At 38.7% G+C, this 18,910-nt stretch overlaps 1 protein-coding gene across 4 annotated transcripts in view; it reads right to left on the reverse strand.

Annotated features, from left to right (window-relative positions):
* The window catches only part of BLTP1 (bridge-like lipid transfer protein family member 1), a 222,041-nt gene that overhangs the window by 55,822 nt on the left and 147,309 nt on the right, over window positions 1-18,910 (reverse strand). For all 4 annotated transcript variants that reach the window (XM_075543854.1, XM_075543855.1, XM_075543852.1 and 1 more), the window contains 5 exons: window positions 17,735-17,840; window positions 9,332-9,429; window positions 8,507-8,692; window positions 7,329-7,497; window positions 868-1,079 (listed from right to left, as the gene is read on the reverse strand). In XM_075543854.1, coding sequence (XP_075399969.1) covers window positions 868-1,079; window positions 7,329-7,497; window positions 8,507-8,692; window positions 9,332-9,429; window positions 17,735-17,840 — 771 coding nt within the window. The remainder of the gene's footprint in view (window positions 1-867; window positions 1,080-7,328; window positions 7,498-8,506; window positions 8,693-9,331; window positions 9,430-17,734; window positions 17,841-18,910) is intronic.

The following is an 18,910-nucleotide window of genomic DNA, read 5'->3' on the forward strand; positions in this document are numbered from 1 at the left end:
TGATGTGTGCAACATTTGAGCCCTGTCCATCATGCTATTAAAAATCACCATTTTCAAGTTCTCAGACATAAACATGCCACGGATTTTCTAACACTGTTTTGCCAAACAAAATATTACGAATGAATTCATTCATTGCATTTAACAAATAAGTTACATTTTGCCTTTTCTGTCACAGGCATATATGCATGCAAATACAATTAAGAAGAGGATGCTCTTTTGTTTTGTCCAGCTGGATATTTCATTACCATGAAATCAAAATTTTAAAGTGCTTTGGAGTTTCCACTCCTATTGTAAGTGAAGTTATTGAAAATTGTTAAATAGTATTGTTATATATCCTTTTGTTTTAAATTCTATAAACAAGTCTAAGGCACAACTTTTTTGTTACCAGTAGTAGAAAAACTTTGTAAAACAAGCTTCTTATTTTCCAAAGTAAAAATGAATAATTATCAGGTAGTGTCAATCTCAAGGATACTGATTTAAAATGCTGTAGATTAATAATGCTTGAAATAATTCAGTCTGGTTATTTATCAAACACTGAACTCAAGTTCTAAATTCTCACTGCCATCCAGTCACTGCTGACTCATTGTAACCTTCTAGGGCAGGGTTGAACTGTCCCTCTGAATTTCTAAGACTAAGTGTTAACAGGAGTAGAAAGCCCTGTTTTTCTCCCATGGAGCACCTGGGAGTTTCAAACTGCCGACCTTGTAGTTAGCAGGCCAATGAGTAATCACTATGGCATCACTCCTAAAGCTTTGCATTACTCTCCTGAAAAACCTACTGATATACTCTGAATACACAGAAATGGCTGGTAGATATGTTTAACTCCTAATCTTAGAATATGACTTGATTAAAAAAAATTATTTTTACCTGGGCAGTATTTGTGATAGGCAGGCAAATTCCTAGATCATTCACAGTAAGCTGGAGAAAGAGGGTCCCAAAGGCCTGGGCTGATGTTTGCTGGATACCAGGAAGCATATCTACAACTTCTTTCGTTGCCATATGAATATCCTTATGTAAGGCCATGCGTTGTTCATTCCAATTGTCATAAGCAGCCTTATAATTCAGCCAAAACAGCACAGCTTTTGAAATTTGAAGTAGGGAAGAAAGAGATTTAGGAGCAATGCTATAAGACTGCCATATTGCCAGATTACAGTATTAGAATTAGAAAGAATCTAGGAGGAACTAGGCAACTTGACTGATGGAACAAACAGGCAGAAAAATAAACAGAAGTATAAAGCCGGCAACTGAAAAATGGCAGACAGCATACTCTCTCCCTTCCACGAATTGTTTGTTGAATGCCTGGGATGGAATAACACACATAGACATAGTCCCTGACCTAAAGTAACTATTTTTCCCCATTCCTTACAGAACTTCTTAATACTATTAACAAATGCTTGAAGGCAGCATACTTATCCTAAGAGTATACGAATACAGTGGGTTAATTTGATTTAGGGACCTAAATGTGATTTAGGTCATGTGAGTTCCCTAAGAAAACACTGTAGTTAAATCTCAACAAGGAAGAGTGCTAGTGACGTTGGAAAGCTGAATGACACAATATGCAAAGGAGCTTAAGACATTGCTGTCGTGAACAGTACTGCTGTTATTAGGTGCCATTGAGTGGATTCTGACTCAGAGAAACCCATGTTGATGGAGAAGAACTATCTCACGGCATTTTTTAGGCTATAATCTTTACAGGGCTGAGCCCCAATGGCCTGGTATTTGTACAAACTGGGCTGTGACCCACAATGCCAGCAGTTGGAAACCACCAGCTGCTCCTTAGGGAAAAGATAGAGCTTTCTACTTCTGATACCAGTTACAGTCTTCAAACTCACAGGGGGCACTTCTACCCTGTCCTACAGGTTGCTATGAGGTCAACTCAATGGCAGTGAGTTTGCTTTGTGATCTGGGAGCTTTACAGGAGCAGAGAGCCAGGTTTTTCTGCCACAGAGCCATTAAATGTGCTTAACCCACCAGCCTTTGAGTTAGCAGCTGAGTGCTTAAACCTTGTACCTCCAGAGTTTGGGGCTTGTGGTGAAGGTAGTGCTATGGAATGAGCTGGCAGAGAGTGGCTACATGTTGGGCAAAGTCAGCAGTTCAAAACCACCAGCTGCTCTGTGGGAGAAATATCAAGTTTTTTATTCTCATATACTGTTTGGTCTCAGAAACTGACAGGGACAGTTCTACCCTGTGCAATCGGGTCACTATGAGTAGGTATCAACTCTATGTTGTGAGTTCGGTTTTATTTTGAGAGGCCACAACTAAGAGCTCCGAGAAATTTGTTGTTCTTCTTTTCTTTCTTTTTTTTTGTTTTCTGGGAGGTGGCAGTGAGAACAGGCCTGGATGCAACATGGACAACAGATAGGATGAGGGCTGGAAGACACAGCAGGAAGCTACGGACAGTGCCTGTGAGACCTGGCGGTATAGTTGACTAGGATGTTAATGTTTGGGAAAGAGAAACATGGAGAAATTTAAAATATATTTAATATGATATCCTGATGGATTGAATAGTGGGCGAAAGAAAGGGAGATTTCAAGGATGATGCCTAGTACAGACAAAATGTGGCACCATTTTAAAGCCCACTTTAAGACATATTGCATTTTAGGTGGTTTGTTGAATGCCTGCGATAGAATAAGTGGAGATGCCATGTAAGTGGTTGCAACTCCCTCTAACCATGAGCTCAGATGTGAATCGTGACAGTGAGTGCTACAGGTGAAACTACGGACATGGGTAAACTGCCTAGAGAGAGAAAGCACGGAGCAGAACTCCAAACCTAGAAGACGTTCTAGCCCACATCATATATATTTTAAATGTCCAGAATTCACTTTTATTTATTTATTAAAATATCATTTCATTGCTGACTCTTATAGCTCTTAGAATCCATACATTGAAAAAAAAGTAGGCGAAATGGTGACTGAATAATATCTCTCTTTTTGGTCATTCATTTTTTTGGTATTGTTTTCTTTTGTGGCTTTGTTTTGCTCTGTATATTTTTTGTGTGTGCATATTATTATCTCTGCAGGTCTATCTAGATAAGAAAGGCCGGATAAACAATCTAGAAGAGAAAACAATGGGACAGATGGCTGGGGGCATATATTTATAGGCTTAGTATTAAGGTAGCTGATAGACATTGGGCATCTACTGAAGTACTCCCTCAACGCAAGAACACTTTGTCCTACTAAACTGGCATTCTATGATGCTCACCTTTCTGACACAATCACTGAAGACAAAGCGGGTGCATAAGCAAATGTGGTGAAGAAAGTTGATGGTGCCTGGCTATCAAAAGAGATAGCATCTGGGGTCTTAAAGATAAACAAGTGGCCATCTACTGATGGAAGAAGCACACCAGACTGTGCGAGCACGAGGTGTCGATGGGATCAGGTATCAGGCATCAAAGAACAAAAAAAAAATCATATCATTGTGAATGAGAGGGGGCACATAGCGGAGACCTAAAGTCCATCTTTAGGCAACTGGACAACCCCTTACAAAAGAGTTACAAGGAAGAGACGAGCCAGTCAGGGTGCAGGGTAGCAACGATGAAACATACAACTTTCCTTTAGTTCTTTAATGCTTCCTCTCTGCCCTCTCTCTTCCCCCGAAACTATCATGATCCCAAATTCTACCTTAAAAATTTGGCTAGAACAGAGAATGTGCACTGGTACAGGTAAGAACTGGAAACACAGGGAATCCAGGACAGACAAACCCCTCAGGACCAGTGGTGAGAGTGGTGATACTGGGAGGATGGAGGGAAGGTGGGATAGAAAGGGAGAACTGATCACAAGAATCTACATATAACACCCACCCTGGGGGATGGACAGCAGAAAAGTGGGTGAAGGGAGACGCTGGACAGTGTAAGACATGATAAAATAATAATTTATTAATTATCAAGGGTTCGTGAGGGAAATGGGGCAGGGAGGGAGGTAAAAATGAGGAGCTGATACCAAGGGCTCAAGTAGAAAGAAAATTTTTTGAAAATGATGAGGGCAACAAATGTATAAATGTGCCTGACGAAAGGCTATATATATGGATTGTGATAAGAGTCGTACGAGCCCCAATAAAATGACTTAAAAAAGAAAAAAATCCATACATCAATTATATCAAGCATATTTGTACATGTGTTGCCATCTTTCTTTTCTCGACATTTACTTTCTATTGAGCTCTTGCTAACAGCTCCTCTCTCCTTCTTTCCCCCACTTGCAACTCCTTGGTAAATTAAAAATTATTATTATTTTCATATCTTATGCCACCTGTTGTCTCCCTTCTCCCAGTTTCTATTGTTTGTCCCCCTGGGGGGGGTGGTGGTGGTGGTGATGTGTCGATCATTGCGATTGGTTCCCCCTTCCTCCTTTCCTCTCTCTACTTTCCTGCTCCACATCTATGTTTTGTTGAATGTATAGAGGTCTGAATGTGTTCTTTGAGGTATGGCAATATACACCCCACTTTGCCACAGAAGTGGCTTGGTGACACAGTGGTGAAACACGTGGTTGCTAAGCAGTCATTCTCCGGGAGAAGGATGGACCTACCAGTGGCTTCTGTAAGGACTATGGCCCTATGCTGTCCTATAGGATCGCCATGCGTTGAAATAGAATAGACATGAGTGGTTTCAGAGGGTTTTGTTGTTGTTTCTACTGCTCTCTAATGTATGTGACTTATAAACATGTACCTACATAGCTCAGGTAGACATTTAAGTTTATTAATGAGAATGTGCTGTAAGGAAAACCTTCATCTAATATTAGAGCACTGAAAGAGAAGTCTAAAAAGGAGATAAAAATAGAAGGGCAAGAAGAGAAGGCAGAAAAGTTTGGAAGTAATATGTTAGGTTATACCAAGAGTAGAGACTACTTTGGAGAACTGTTAGAAGCTGATAAAAGTGTCAACAAAAGAAGAAATGAAAAACCATGCTTTAAGTAAAATACTATCCATAACATATATCCTAATATACTATTAATAATATGATCCAAAAGTCAAGGATGAAGAGACTTTGTCTCAAGTAAAGACCAGTTCTTGGAAAAGAAGATCATGCTTTGTAAAGCAGTGGGGTGGCAAAAAGAGGATGGTCTTAGACAACTTGACATCCCCTTACAGAAGGGGCACAAGGACGAGATGAGACAGTCAGGGTGCAGTGTAGCGATGAAGAAACATACAACTTTCCTCTAGTTCTTTAATGCTTCTCCCCCCCCCCACCCCCCGAACTATCATGACCCCAATTTTATCTTACAAATCCAGCTAGCCCAGAGCATGTACATCTGTATAGATAAGAGCTAGAAACACAGGGAATCCAGGATAGATAAACCCCTTAGTACCAATAATGAGAGTAGCTATACCAGGATTGTAAGGGTAAGGTGGGGGAGAGAGGGGAAATCAACCACAATGCTCCCAAGAGGGCAGACAACAGAAAATGGGTGAAAGGAGACAGACGTCAATGTAAGGCATGAAAAAAATTTATAAATTATCAAGGGTTCAGAAAGGAGGGTGGGGGTGGGGGTGGGGGAAATGAGCTGATAGCAAGGGCTCAAGCAGAAATAAAACGTTTTGAAAATGATGACGAGCAACATATGTACAAATGTGCTTGACACAATGAATGGATTTATGGATTGTGATAAGAGCTGTAAGAACACACAATAAAATGATTACAATAAAACAAAAAGAAACCAAGAAGCAGACGGACATAGTGGCTGCACTGATGGGTTTAAGCATGAGAATTATTGAGAGGATGGCAGAGGACTGGGCGATAGTTCATTCTGTTTTACATAGGGTCATGAGGTAGTTAGTTTATTGTGCCAACCTGGCTAGTAAACACATGTAGGGTTAATTGAAGGGCGGAGGGATAAATGGCTCAATGAGCCTCGCCTTTCTAGTTTTCAGGCCTCTTGCTTTCTGATGGTCGGACCAGGGTGCAGCTGCCTTAGTCAGTTTCCTGCTTCGGCTTGCAAGACTCACTTCCTGCAAGACATGCCCAAGGAGAAGCCACATGGACCTACCCAGATGCAGCCCTGGATGCTGGAGCACCCACGTGGAGACCCCTGCCAGCACTGAGATGCTTACACACTCACTGACTCGGCTTTCCTCCTGCAGTTTGCATCACTGCGTCTGTTTTGTGAGATGGAGGAAGACTTTATGGATTGGTGTTGGATATATGGGTTAATGTTGGAGTTGTGGGCTTGGGCAGCACTGGGCTGGGATGTTTTCTTCATGCGCACTTAACCTTTATATAAAATTCTATATAAATGCTTAAATGTAGAGCGCTTTTATTCCCAAATTTGTTAAGTCACATTGAGTTCTTGTGCTTGGTTGCTAATTAAAAATTCCAATGCACCACAGGTGCCTCAAAAAAGCCTGTATTCTACCTGAAAAATCAGCTATGAAAAACTCTATGGTGCAGTTTCACTCTGATATGCGGACGGGTGCCAGAGGTTGAAATCATGTCAATGGAACTACATAATGGTTACAGGAGGATTTTTAGAGGAGATTTAAACTGGAGGGCCAGAAAGGTAGGAGCAAAAGCAGGCAAGATTGTGTTACGGACACTATGACGGAGTGTCAGAAACGGAAGAAAGGCCAGGAAGAGGATGCTGAGACACTGTGCACTGGACGCAGCAACCTAACAAAGTGCTCTCCGTAACGTCAAAACAGGGCAATTTTCCAGTCAGACTTCCTATCGCCAGCCTGTGCCCATTCTACTTTAAATCTGACATGGATTATACTTCTAAAAGAAAATTCAAACACATTGCCCAATAGAAATTAATCAGGCCCTTTCTACCTGGTCAGTCCCATTTTCCAAGATTTTCTTTAATGAAAGATATTGCTACATTTTCTTTGGCTTCTGTGCTATCATATCTATCATTTATATATATATTTATCTCATTTAGCAGGTTTTCATTTACCACCTTCTATATGCCAGGCTCTATAAAACAAAGGAAAAGAAGACAAGCATTCATTTCCTTGCTTTTCTGGTGCATTATTATCTCCTCTCTAACAATGCGGGAAAGGTTAGAGATTTCCTTGGCTCCTAGAACATACCTCTCTAACACACTCTGTATTTCACTTTACATCTCCCAATTGGACTTAAGAGAGCATGGGTCCTCTGTTTTCTTAGTATTCTATTTCTAGACAGTTTACAACAATTGCTTATAGAATGAATGAGCACACAAAGTGGCAAAACAAATGGGCACATTACTTTCTCAAGCCAAGGAACAGCATTACCATGAAAACTCTGAAGAGATATTCCTATGTATCCAACACGAAAGTAAAGTAACTATACATGATTTTTATCCAGTATCAACTAAAAATTTCTACATCTTAAGAGACAGTAATGAGTTATTTTATCTTACCTCTATCAAAGGCTACGGGCTGTGCATAAACAATTGGTCTATTCAAAGTAATAAGCACTGCTTCCCTATCTGAAGAGCCACTGATTTCTTCACGGAGGGCATTTCTTAAGCCTATTCGGGTTTTAAAATAGGCAACTTGATGAAAATCAGAACCAGCTTCCTCATAAACCTAAAATAGAATTTAAAGTTCAATAAAATATATTCTACTAATAATACAAAGTTTTAGCACTGTGAATAGTATGGTTCACCCAAAAACCTAAAATACATTTTTCTCAATCTCATTTTTAATGATATTTTCCTCATATTCTTTATCATATAAAATCTAATACACAATGGATATGGTTATACAAGAAGTAAATTATGAAATCGGAGATAAAGTTCAACAAAAGCTAGAGAGGTTCATACTGAGTGCAATGTATTATTAAATCCTTTATGCCCTCAAAATGTTTCATTTGAAAAACAACAACAACAACTATTTTTAATAGAGAACAAGAAGTTTTTGTTCATTTTACCCCACATAAACCCATAGTTATCTGAAATATATATATTTTAAAATATTTTATTTTTAGCTGATTCTTCAAATTAAGAAAGAAAATGGCTAATCTAAAAAATAATGTTTAGCTAAGGAAAAATAAGATGAATAGGCTGAGTAACAAGAACCATAATAACTGTGCATAATGAGCTGGGAAATTTTTTAAATAGAGAAACTGATTAATTGGTGATTACTGTTTGATTCTATATGTTGGCCATCATGTAATAGACACACACACACACACACACACACATGTACTCTCTCTCTCTCTCTCTCTCTCTCTCCCTCTCTACAGAGAAGCTAATAAATTTAATGACATGCTAAGTCATTGAAATAAAAATTAATATTTAACAAAACAAACAAAACTAAGGAAAGAGTTATGAAGAATAAATTTAACTTATACTAAACTATCACAATAGACTGCCACAATGCTCAGAAAAAATTCTATGGTAAAATTCCACAGTTTTTTTTTTAATGTAAAGGCTTTTTCATGAATTTTATTGTAATTTAAAATAATAAAAATTTTAAAATCATATAAATGTTTTTATAAATACAAAAACATCTAATACTTTCATAGACATACAGTTCCAATCGATGTTTAAAATTTAAAATCCATAGTTTTATCAGTCAATGTATTTTGACTCACCTGATGCTTGACAATTTGTCCCAGTGCCAGATTTAAGTCCACCTGGCATTTACCAAATAGCTTCAAATAGCTGCTACTTCCTGGTGACGCTTTGGTTTGAAGTCGGTTTGAGAGCTCCAGTTCAATCAAACCAGTCTCAAATCTCACTGCTCTCATTGATGGTGTTGTGGCTGTTACTTGAATTCCCTGGAAGATTGTTAGGTGGAAAAGAAATAATTTCAATCAACAGTATTCTATGAATGCACATATAATCTTTCCATATACGACAAATTAAAGTTATGTTTCAAAACATGTATAGGATATGTCTACTAAACTTAGAAAACTGGCAACATTCTCATATCAATAGGAGCTTTCATGGCTATTAAATTTCATTGAAGAATTTTTAGTTAGTATGTAGACTTTCCACAAGTTAAATACATTAGTTATAGTTAAATGCCATTTTTTAAACACAACAGTAACCATCCTAAATACTAAAGGTTTTATAAAGGTATTGTCTTTAATGAGAAAATTGTACAAAAATATTTTTCAGAGGATAACACAAGCAATAAATTATTTTTTAATTGAAATGTTCACCAGGAGGGGATTACATAAATAAACTATAAAAACTGTTCAATAAATAAATAAAGTAAATCTAAATGTTCTGATAATTTTTAAAATACACAAGATACAATTGTGTCCACAGAAAAGCTTTGAGTATGTCCAACCTTAGTTGGACTTCATTGGTTAAACTTCATTTTTCTTTTCAATTTAGTACATCTATATGAAGGTTCCATCACATGTATATATTAATAAATTACTTTAAAATATTACTATTATTTATGCTACCTTAAACTGCAAGTTCAGTGAATAGAGGAGAATTTTAGGTTTATCTCCATCCGCCGTTCCATCATGTTCATTCCATAAAGGAATTGGTTGCTCTCCACCTAAAAAAAAAATTCGGTAGTCGAAAATTTTTTGAAATAATTTATGCTCAGACATGCCATGTGAGAAAACAATTAGTTTGCACATTTGAAAATCCCATTCATAATAAGTTATTATTTCATTTTATTGACCATTAATCCAATATATTCAGAAGGCCCTTTTAGCTCAGAGATACGTTCAGTGAAGTAGGACACAGTATGATTTGGTTACTGGGTGAAACATCCTATCAGAACTTTATAGGAGCCCACTTTCAGCCATTCTTTCACTGTTGCTGCCCAAACTGCCGCGCCTACTGCTGCCGGGCTCTCTGCCGAGGCTCCGCGAATGGCAACGCCAGTGACAGAAATTAGTGATTCAGGAGAGAGTGTGCCCAGCCCTGCGCTCTGTTCCATCAACATGAGCAGCAGGAGCAGCGACCTCCACGGGGGCTTTTATGGCTATTAAATTTCTGCCTCCCTACTAAAAAGAGCCCAGAAACCAGCGACCAGAGTCATGTTCTCTGCCTCCTCTGTCTGTGCCCCACTCATGGTGCAGGGCTATAAGAATCTAGGTCTGGGGTCTTTAAAACTAGTTGGGGAAAATAAGAAACAAAAGGAGAGATTCCTTCCCTTAAAACATAACAAAAATTTAATGGGGGACTATAGACACACATATACTTCTGTTTTCTACCAGAAAAGAAAAAGAAAAAAAAAGTTTGCAGGAAAGGTATAGAAACAGGGATAGATAGAAGCTATATATATGAGACCGAGAAAAGGTAGTCAAGCCTCCAGCCCACAGGGGCTCCTCTTATCCAAGCTTGCTGCTGGGATTCAGTATTTGTTGTACCCGAGCAGTTTGCCGAAGCTTTGCGTGGACTCTTCATTTTGCCTCATTTCTTCAACACAAGCCTTACGACAATTCATATGAGTCTTGGCCTTCACATGCTCACAACCACCCCATTCACAGGAGATAAATGGGCTACTATTGTCTTTCATCAAATTGCCTCTCTCCTTCTGAAAGGCAATCAGTAACCTGAAGAGTGTACTCAGCTACCATTTCAAATCAGTCCTAAAAACCACAAAACTCTCAATGACAACTCCACCTGGAAAAGTATTCACTCACATTTAAATTACAAAGCTTACCAATCACATTATACTTTGTATTACTGTATTATTAAAGATTATATTATTATATATCAAAATATCTAATTTTTTTCAACCAAAATAATGGAAATCCCGAAGACTGAGAATTAAATTATATCCAGGCAAGTACTGCTTTGTCACTTCTCAACTCTTCACTTGGGGTCATAGGTTTTGTAAGTTCTCAAAAGGCAACCATTTAATAAATTCAGAAACGATCTTCTTTCCTATTTTCAGTGATACAGATAAATAATTTCCTATTGTAGGACTAGAGTCAATACTATTTATGTTCTGGAGAGAGAGGGACGACATGGGAAAGGGACTATGGGACAAACATTACATCTAGTAATGGGGACTGTCAAAGGAAGACCCTCTGTAAGACACACTGGCATAGTAGCTGCAACGATGGGTCAAACAGGGCAGTCAATTGTGAAAATGGTGCAGGACCAGGCAGTGCTTTGTTCTGCTGTTGTTATGGTTGTTATGAGTCAGAACCAACTTGTCAACACCTAACAACAACAATACTCTAAATTTGTCCAGGATTTAATAGCCACTGTAACCTGGTTTAGAAAGTCACACATTGAGCTAGCTAACCATACAGGTCAGCCATTCAAACCCATCAGTAGTGCTGAGTAAGAAGGATGAGACTGTCTGCTCCCGTAAGATCCAAAGTTCTACCCTGTCCCATAGGGTTACTATGAGTGACAACAACTCAAAAGCGACCCTGTATGACAGAATAAAACTGTCTCCCAGGTTGTCTACAACTGTAATCTTCATGGAAACAAATTGCCACATCGTTCCCCCGTGGAGAGGATGGTTGGTGGGTTCCAACAACCACCACTCTTTCAGTTAGTGGCCAACCACTTAGCTACCACACCGCCAGAGCTAGATCATAAACAACGATGTTGCATAACTATCATGTATTGAAATTATCAAAGGTTTCCACAATCAATGCCCATGAAAGCAGTAGTCAAGAATTCAAACAACATATTGCCTTGGTCAAATCTTCTGCAAAAGACTTCTTTAACATGCTGAATAAACAAATCACTTTGAGGACTAAAGTACACCTGATCCACATGGTGTTTTCAATGGTATTTTCAATCATCTGATATAAATTTGAAAGTTGACAAAGAATAAGTTAGATTGGAGAAGAAATGATGCTATTTGTGCTTAGAAGCAAGGAGGGTAAGACTTTGTCTCGTTTATTTTGGATACATGAGGAGTGACAAATCCATGGAAAAGGATATCTTGCTTGGTCGATCAGAAGGTCAGTAAAAAAGCGAAGACCCTCAGCAAGATGAGTCGACACAGTGGCTGCAGCAATGAGCTCTAGCATAGAAACCATGGGGAGACGGTGCGGACACAACTGGGCAGTGTTTGGTTCTGCTATACACTGGACCACTGAGTAAGGCTGACTTAATGACATCTAACAACAACAAGCACTCAAAATGAAGACTAGAAATTTGTGAGAACTCTCCATTAATTTTATTTTTCTTACTAAACTACTTTAAAAAATATATAATAACTCAACATTTGTTCATTTCTGAATCAATCATTGAGGATACAAGTTTTGATGAATTAGCACATCTTTTTAATTTTTAAATCATTTAATTGGGGGCTCTTGCAGTTCTTAGCACAATCCATACATCTATCCATTGTGTCATGCACATTTGTACGTTTGTTTCCATCATTATTTTCACAACATTTTCTTTCTACTTGAGCCCTTGGTATCAGCTCCTCATTTTTCCCCTCCCTGCTCCACCTCCCTCCCTCATAAACCCTAGATAATTTATAAATTATTATTTTTTCTTGCCTAACACTGACCACTGTCTCTCTTCACCCACTTTTCTGTTGTCCATCCCCCTGGGAGGGGGTTATAGTTGATCATTGTGACCGTTTCCTCCTATATCCTCCCACTACCCCTTTCCCCTCCTGGTATGGCTACTTTCAATATTGGTCCAGAGGGGTTTATCTGTCCTGGATTCCCTGTGTTTCTGGCTATAATCTGTACCATTGTACATACTCTGGTCTAGCCAGATTTGAAAGGTAGAACTGGGGTCATGATAGTGGGTGGAGGGAGAAAAGCATTAAAGAACTAGAGGAAAGTTGTATGCTTCATCAGTGTTGAAACCTGCACTCTGACTGGCTCGTCTCCTCCTTGTCACCCTTCTGTAAGGGGATGTCCAATTGTCTATAGATGAGCTTTAGGTCTCTACTCCATACTCCCCCTCATTCACTATGATATGATTTTTGTTCTTTGATGCCTAATACCTGATCCTATCGACACCTCATGATCACACAGGCTAGTGTGCTTCTTCCATGTGGACTTTGTTGCTTCTAAGCTAGATGGCTGCTTGTTTATCTTCAAGCCTTTAAGACCCCAGATGCTGTATCTTTTGATAACCGGGCACCATTAGCTTTGTTCACATTTACTTATGCACCCATTTTGTCTTCAGTGATCGTGTGGGGAAAGTGAGCATCATGGAATGCCAGGTTAATAGAACAAAGTGTTCTTGCATTGAGGGAGTACTTGAGTAGAGGCCCAATATCCATCTGCTACCTTAATACTAAACCTATAAATACATGCACATAGATCTATTTCCCCATCATCATATATAAATATAATTACATATATGCATGCCTGTATTGAGACCTCTATAAGTGCCCTTTGCCTCCTAGTTCTTTCCTTTATTTCCTTTTACTTTCCTCTTGTCCCACTATCATGTTCAGCCTTCATTTGGGTTTCAGTAATTCCTCGTGGTTACACTGCCCTTGATTAAGCCCTACCAGGCCTCCTACACCTTCCTCACCATCAATTTATGATCACTTACTGTTCCCTTGTCTCTGGGTTTGTTAACACCCACTTCCTTTGCACCCCCCACCCCGCCTCCCCTCTCCCATGTCCTTCCAGAACCATAGGTCCCGTTGTTTTCTCCTCCAGATTGTTTATCCCACCTATCTTATCTAAATAGAAAATATGTACAGATAATAATATGCACAAAAACAAGACACAGCAAAACAAAACAACAAAAACCAATGACAAAAAAAAGAAAGACAGAAAGGTTGTAAATAGTTCAAGGTCTGTTTACTGACTTTTAGGAGTGTTTTCCTGTCAAGTTTGATGGGGTGCCACGCCCTGGCCCTAAAGTCTCTTTTTAGTATTCCCTGGGGTCTTCATTGCTCTGCTCCCCTTGCTGTTCTGTTGCACCCCCTTAGTGCTTCGCTTCAGTATAGTGGGGTCAGATCGGGCACAATTCCCACATTGTCTCTACATTGTTGTCCCCCACAGCGCTATGGGTGGGGGGGTGGGGAACGTCGTGTCTCCTGGTGGGTCGGCCCTATGGTCTCCTCTGTGCATTGGTTGCTCTGAGCAGGAATATGGTCCTCAGGGCTTGGTGGGCCAGGATGTGCTCCACTCTCTCTCCCTCCCCCTTCATTTGCTCTGTGTTTTCTGATCAGACTGTCTCTCTCCCTGATCTATAGCTTCAGTGCTGTCTTCTGAAGTGAATTCTTCTGGGGGGACACAGCGGGGTTCTCCACATTACTGGGACTGGGGCTGGCCCCTAAGACCTCTCTATTGGTTGAATTAGCACATACTAAACAGCTATTTACTTTGGGCATTTCTATCACTATTTAAACAAGTATTAACTAGTTTCAAAAGGAAATTTTCTTTTAAATTTAAAAGCTCAGCAACTGACAAAATATATTACATAACAATTTTATTTTATAAAAATTGAGATATTACTATATTATCTCATTAAGTATAAAGTTATTCACCTCTTTATAAATTTAATGCATACATGCCTCAATTCAAAGGAGGTAATATCCCTGTATGTTTTTCTATAAGATGACCAAAGATTTGACATAATAGTAATAACCCCACAACTATGGTTTATACTCTGACTCATAGTGATTCTAAAAGACAAAGAACTGCCCTATAAGACTTTTAAAAGACGTGAATCTTTACAGAAGCAAACCTCCACATCCTTTTCCCAAAGAACACCTGGATGGGTTAACACTGAGTACCTTAAACACTGCATCACCAAAGATAAGTTTCTTCTGTTAACTTTATCAGTACAAGCCTGTCTCTGAAATTCAGTATCTCCTATGAATCACCCACAAGCAAATAATATTATAAAGATCAATTCTTCAAGACAGCATTTTCTTTTCTTTTAAAATTTAGACAGTTTTATTGACATATGATTCACATACAATTTAATGGTTTAAACATACTAAAAAGATTGTGGATTTATTAGCACCATCAATTTTAGTATATTTTCTTCATTTTTGTATTCATTATTCTTAGCTTCCCATTTTTCCTAAACCTCCCCTGCCAGAACCCTAAGAAACTATTAATCTAGTTACCGTCTCTATAGATTTACCTATCCTGGATTTCATACACAGAAAACATGCACACAAAAACAACTCCAACAATAACAAAATAAAACATGGAAAAACCTTGATCCAAAAGAAAGCCAAATAAAAACTAGAAATTATTGAAAAGGGATCAAAAGGGAGAACAAATGATCTAGCTACGTCTGCATTGATCGACTTTCCAATGCACTATGTCTGACAGAAGGCTATCACACCTGAGGGCAAGGATCCTCTGTAGGCTTAATCCACCTGGGCTTTCACTATCAAACTGGGTCTTCAGAAAATAAGCTCTGGTACAGTTTTATCCTCGGGTCTTGGATTTTATTATTTACATTCCTTGGTTCACACAGGCTTGTGCATTTCTCCCACGTGGACGTAGCTGGCAGCTCACTTGGATGGCTGTTGTAAGACTGCAGAACCTATTCTTTTTTATAGCCAGGCACCATCTGATTTCTTCATCAAACTTTGAAAAGAATGTTTTTCTAACAAACAATGATTGTTGTGAGCATGAGTCTTACTATAAAATAGATGTCTTAAACCTAATTTTAAAATGAGGGGAACCATGAGGATAAAAGTTAAATAAATTATGGGAGAGTAAATAGAAAAGAAAAATAGAAATCAGGGGACTCAGAAATTAGAGCTACAACATAGTCTTTCTCAGTATTGTGTCATATTCTCTGGGTTTGAAGACAAAATATCTATGCTTCTCCCTTTGGTCTGCTGGATGGAGCCTGACGGACATGTCAGCTCTTTTTCTAGGGTTTCTGTTTGTTTATACAGTCAGGATGGAATGATTCAGGTACAGCCACTGAAGGACTTGGGAATCATACTCTGATCTTATTTTTTACTGTGATTAATAAGTCCTCATGGTTAGAATATTAATTTCCAATCCTTAGGGCCATCATCTACTTTTTAAAAATCTACTCTTTTTCTTTCCATTGTTGGTTAGGTGAAATTTTAAAGAGAAAATTAGTTTTCCATTCAAGATTATACACATATTTTTGTTTTGTGACAATAGTTTCATTCCCCATAGTACTCTTCCCACTTGCTCCAGTGTCCGTTTTGCATTACACTTCTTTCCGGCTCCTTTCTGACTTTGCTTTTGCATGGTTGGTTGTTCTGAGGAATAACTGGATTCTTATTGTTGCTGTTCATTTTATAGGTCTGTCTATCATTTGGCTGAACAGCGATCTATCAGGGTAAATTCAGTTCTAGGTTTGAAGGGTGTCTGAGGGTCGTGGTCTCTGGGGTTTCAGCCCATTACATTGTTTTTTTAGGTAGGGACATATTTCTATCTCTTAACTGATTGCAATCCAAAGCATAGGGAAAACTTTTTCTTTTATCAAAACAACTTTAGGAGAGGCTTTGAGAGAAAATTTGGTACTATAAATGTTAAAGGTTTTGCCCATGAGAGACCCCAGATTAATTAATGTAAAAAACTATTTATTTAAATTTTAATTATACACATTCAGTAGTAAAACGGTCTTGAAAATAATTTTAGACTAAAATATTTTCCAACTTAAAATTTTTTTTAACAAAGTACACATCCCAGTGTTCTAATGTGATTTTAACTACATGGACAACCTAAAATCTGGTGTATGTTCTAGAAGTGGAGGCACTACTTGCATGCCTTACAATACTTTTAGGCTCTCCTGTGATACAGATTCACTGCACCCTGTCCTTGCCATTCATAGAACTCAGGAAGGCAGAGAACTGCAGTACATGTCATATAATAGACACACAGTAAATTTGTTAATTGACTTGAACTAATCCATGAGTATGGAGGAAATGCCTCTTGATGCCAAGATATTCTTTCAAAATGATTACATTCATACTAGATATATTCAGTTAAAAAGTTAAATCACTCCTGATTAAATTAAGTCAATTTAATACTTCATAAACTTACATTTAATATTAAAAGATAAGTTCTATTTAAGAATCTCAACTAAACTTTGCTCTTAAAGCATGGCACAGTGAAGTTCTATAAGCAGCTTAGCGTGCAGCCAGCACACAGTTGTAGCACACAGCATATCAGGCACAGGTAAACAAAGAAACCTCGAGAGTTATCTACCCCCACCCCCCCAACAGGTTTACTGACACATAATTTACATAAAATAGTCCAACCATTCAATTATATCCAGGGGAGTGTATAATCATCACCACATCTAGCTTAGAGACGTCCCTCCCCCACGCCCCCCTTCTTGGCTGAATCGCCTTTAACACGAGTTGCGCAATCACCATCAGTTCTAGTGCTTTCTTCCCCGCTCCTGCCTTCATTATTCACTCTCCAAACCCCCTTGCTCTCTCTGTCGCCCATCCCTGCACTCCTGTAACACTTTTATCAGTTATCCATCCTCATTATACATCCACTCCTCCTGTCCTTCACAGCTTGGGAAACCCCACAGAAAACAATGAGCAACAGATCACACTAAGTTTGTAAGGATAAGAACCTATTGGTATAAAGGCAAAAATACAAATGATGACACACAAATAATGTGTCAGTGAGAGAGGACCCCCATCAACATTCAAAATGCCAGGGGAAAAGTTTCTGTCATGGAACAACTATGAATGTGGTAATGTCTGTGCAATTCTTGATATGAACTATTACATTGTATGACATGTGGATTATGCACCAATCAAACGGTTTTTTAAAAAAATACAATGCTACACATATACTATGCAGCTGAAATATGAAACATAAACACCTAGATATATTCTAGAAGGTACCAGAAGATAATGGTACATATATACTATACAGCTGAAATATGAAATACAAACACTTGGATATGTTCTAGAAAGTACCATATCGGCTTACCAGAAACTTTTTGTATTACTTCATTAACTTCTTTCATGAACACTTTCTGTACAAATACCAAGTGATTTAGAAGATCAGTTGTAAGATTATGTTCAAAGGAACCAACCTGTTAAAACAAAAATTCCAGTTTCAATGAACACTATAGAATATATATTAATTTTAAACACACTTTGTTCCATATAATTTATCCCAATCCCTGAGGAAATAGCGTTATCTACACACCAATTAAAATCACTATCTTGGAAGACTACCATACTGATTCTCTAACACTTTATAGGCTTCTGATGAACCATTCCCACAGGGCTATTTTCCCCCTTGCAATGCAGTGAATTATTTACTAGGACTCTTCTAGCCATATTCTGTATTATTCCCATAGACTACCTTTGCTCTCCTAATAGACCTGGGTAAGCAATTGGGGAAAAGTTACCAAGTAGATTATAATATTATGTTGTGAATGACTGGTAGTAAGGTTAATGTGATTGCCACCCTACAAAAAAAACAAACCAACCAACAAATTCACTGCCGTGAGTCCATCCTGTAGGGCAGGACAGAACTGCCCCTGTTAGTTTCCAAGGCTGTAACTCTTCAAAGGAGTAGAAAGTCCCATCTATCTTCTGCGGAACAGTTGGTAGTTTTCCACTGTTGACCTTGCAGTTAGCAGCCAGACTGGTAACCACTATGTCACCAGGGCGACTCGACTGCCATCCAGCTGGGTACAAAGTTAGTCAACTCAGAAACAGGCAGGGGGGAATCTCACTACCAGTAGTACAGAACCGCCAGGAGTGGAGCTTGTCTTTCGCAGTCAGATTCCCCAGGCGTTGAACTTTCTTGATCCATGAGACAGCTCAGCCATCAGAGGAACAGCAACAGCAGAATCAGGAAAAGACCATGAGATCTACTCCCATGGAGCTTACAGAGGAGAAAACCTGATGGGGCAGTTCCACTCTGTCACACAGGGCACTCTACGTGGGACTGGCCTGATGGCAGCTAGCAACCAGAGCGCCTATGGGAGCAGACGGCCACCAGGACTTTTCTCCCACCGCACTGCTTGGTGAGTGCAAACTGCCAACCATCTAATTTTTAAATTAACATTTTGTTTTGAGTAAAATGCTTATGCTCTGCAAAGTATTTATTAATCATGCACTCTGCAAACTACATTAGAAACTAAGTACTGAG

The sequence above is a fragment of the Tenrec ecaudatus genome, chromosome 3 (genome assembly GCF_050624435.1).
Source record: "Tenrec ecaudatus isolate mTenEca1 chromosome 3, mTenEca1.hap1, whole genome shotgun sequence".
NCBI classification, from domain to species: domain Eukaryota; kingdom Metazoa; phylum Chordata; class Mammalia; order Afrosoricida; family Tenrecidae; genus Tenrec; species Tenrec ecaudatus.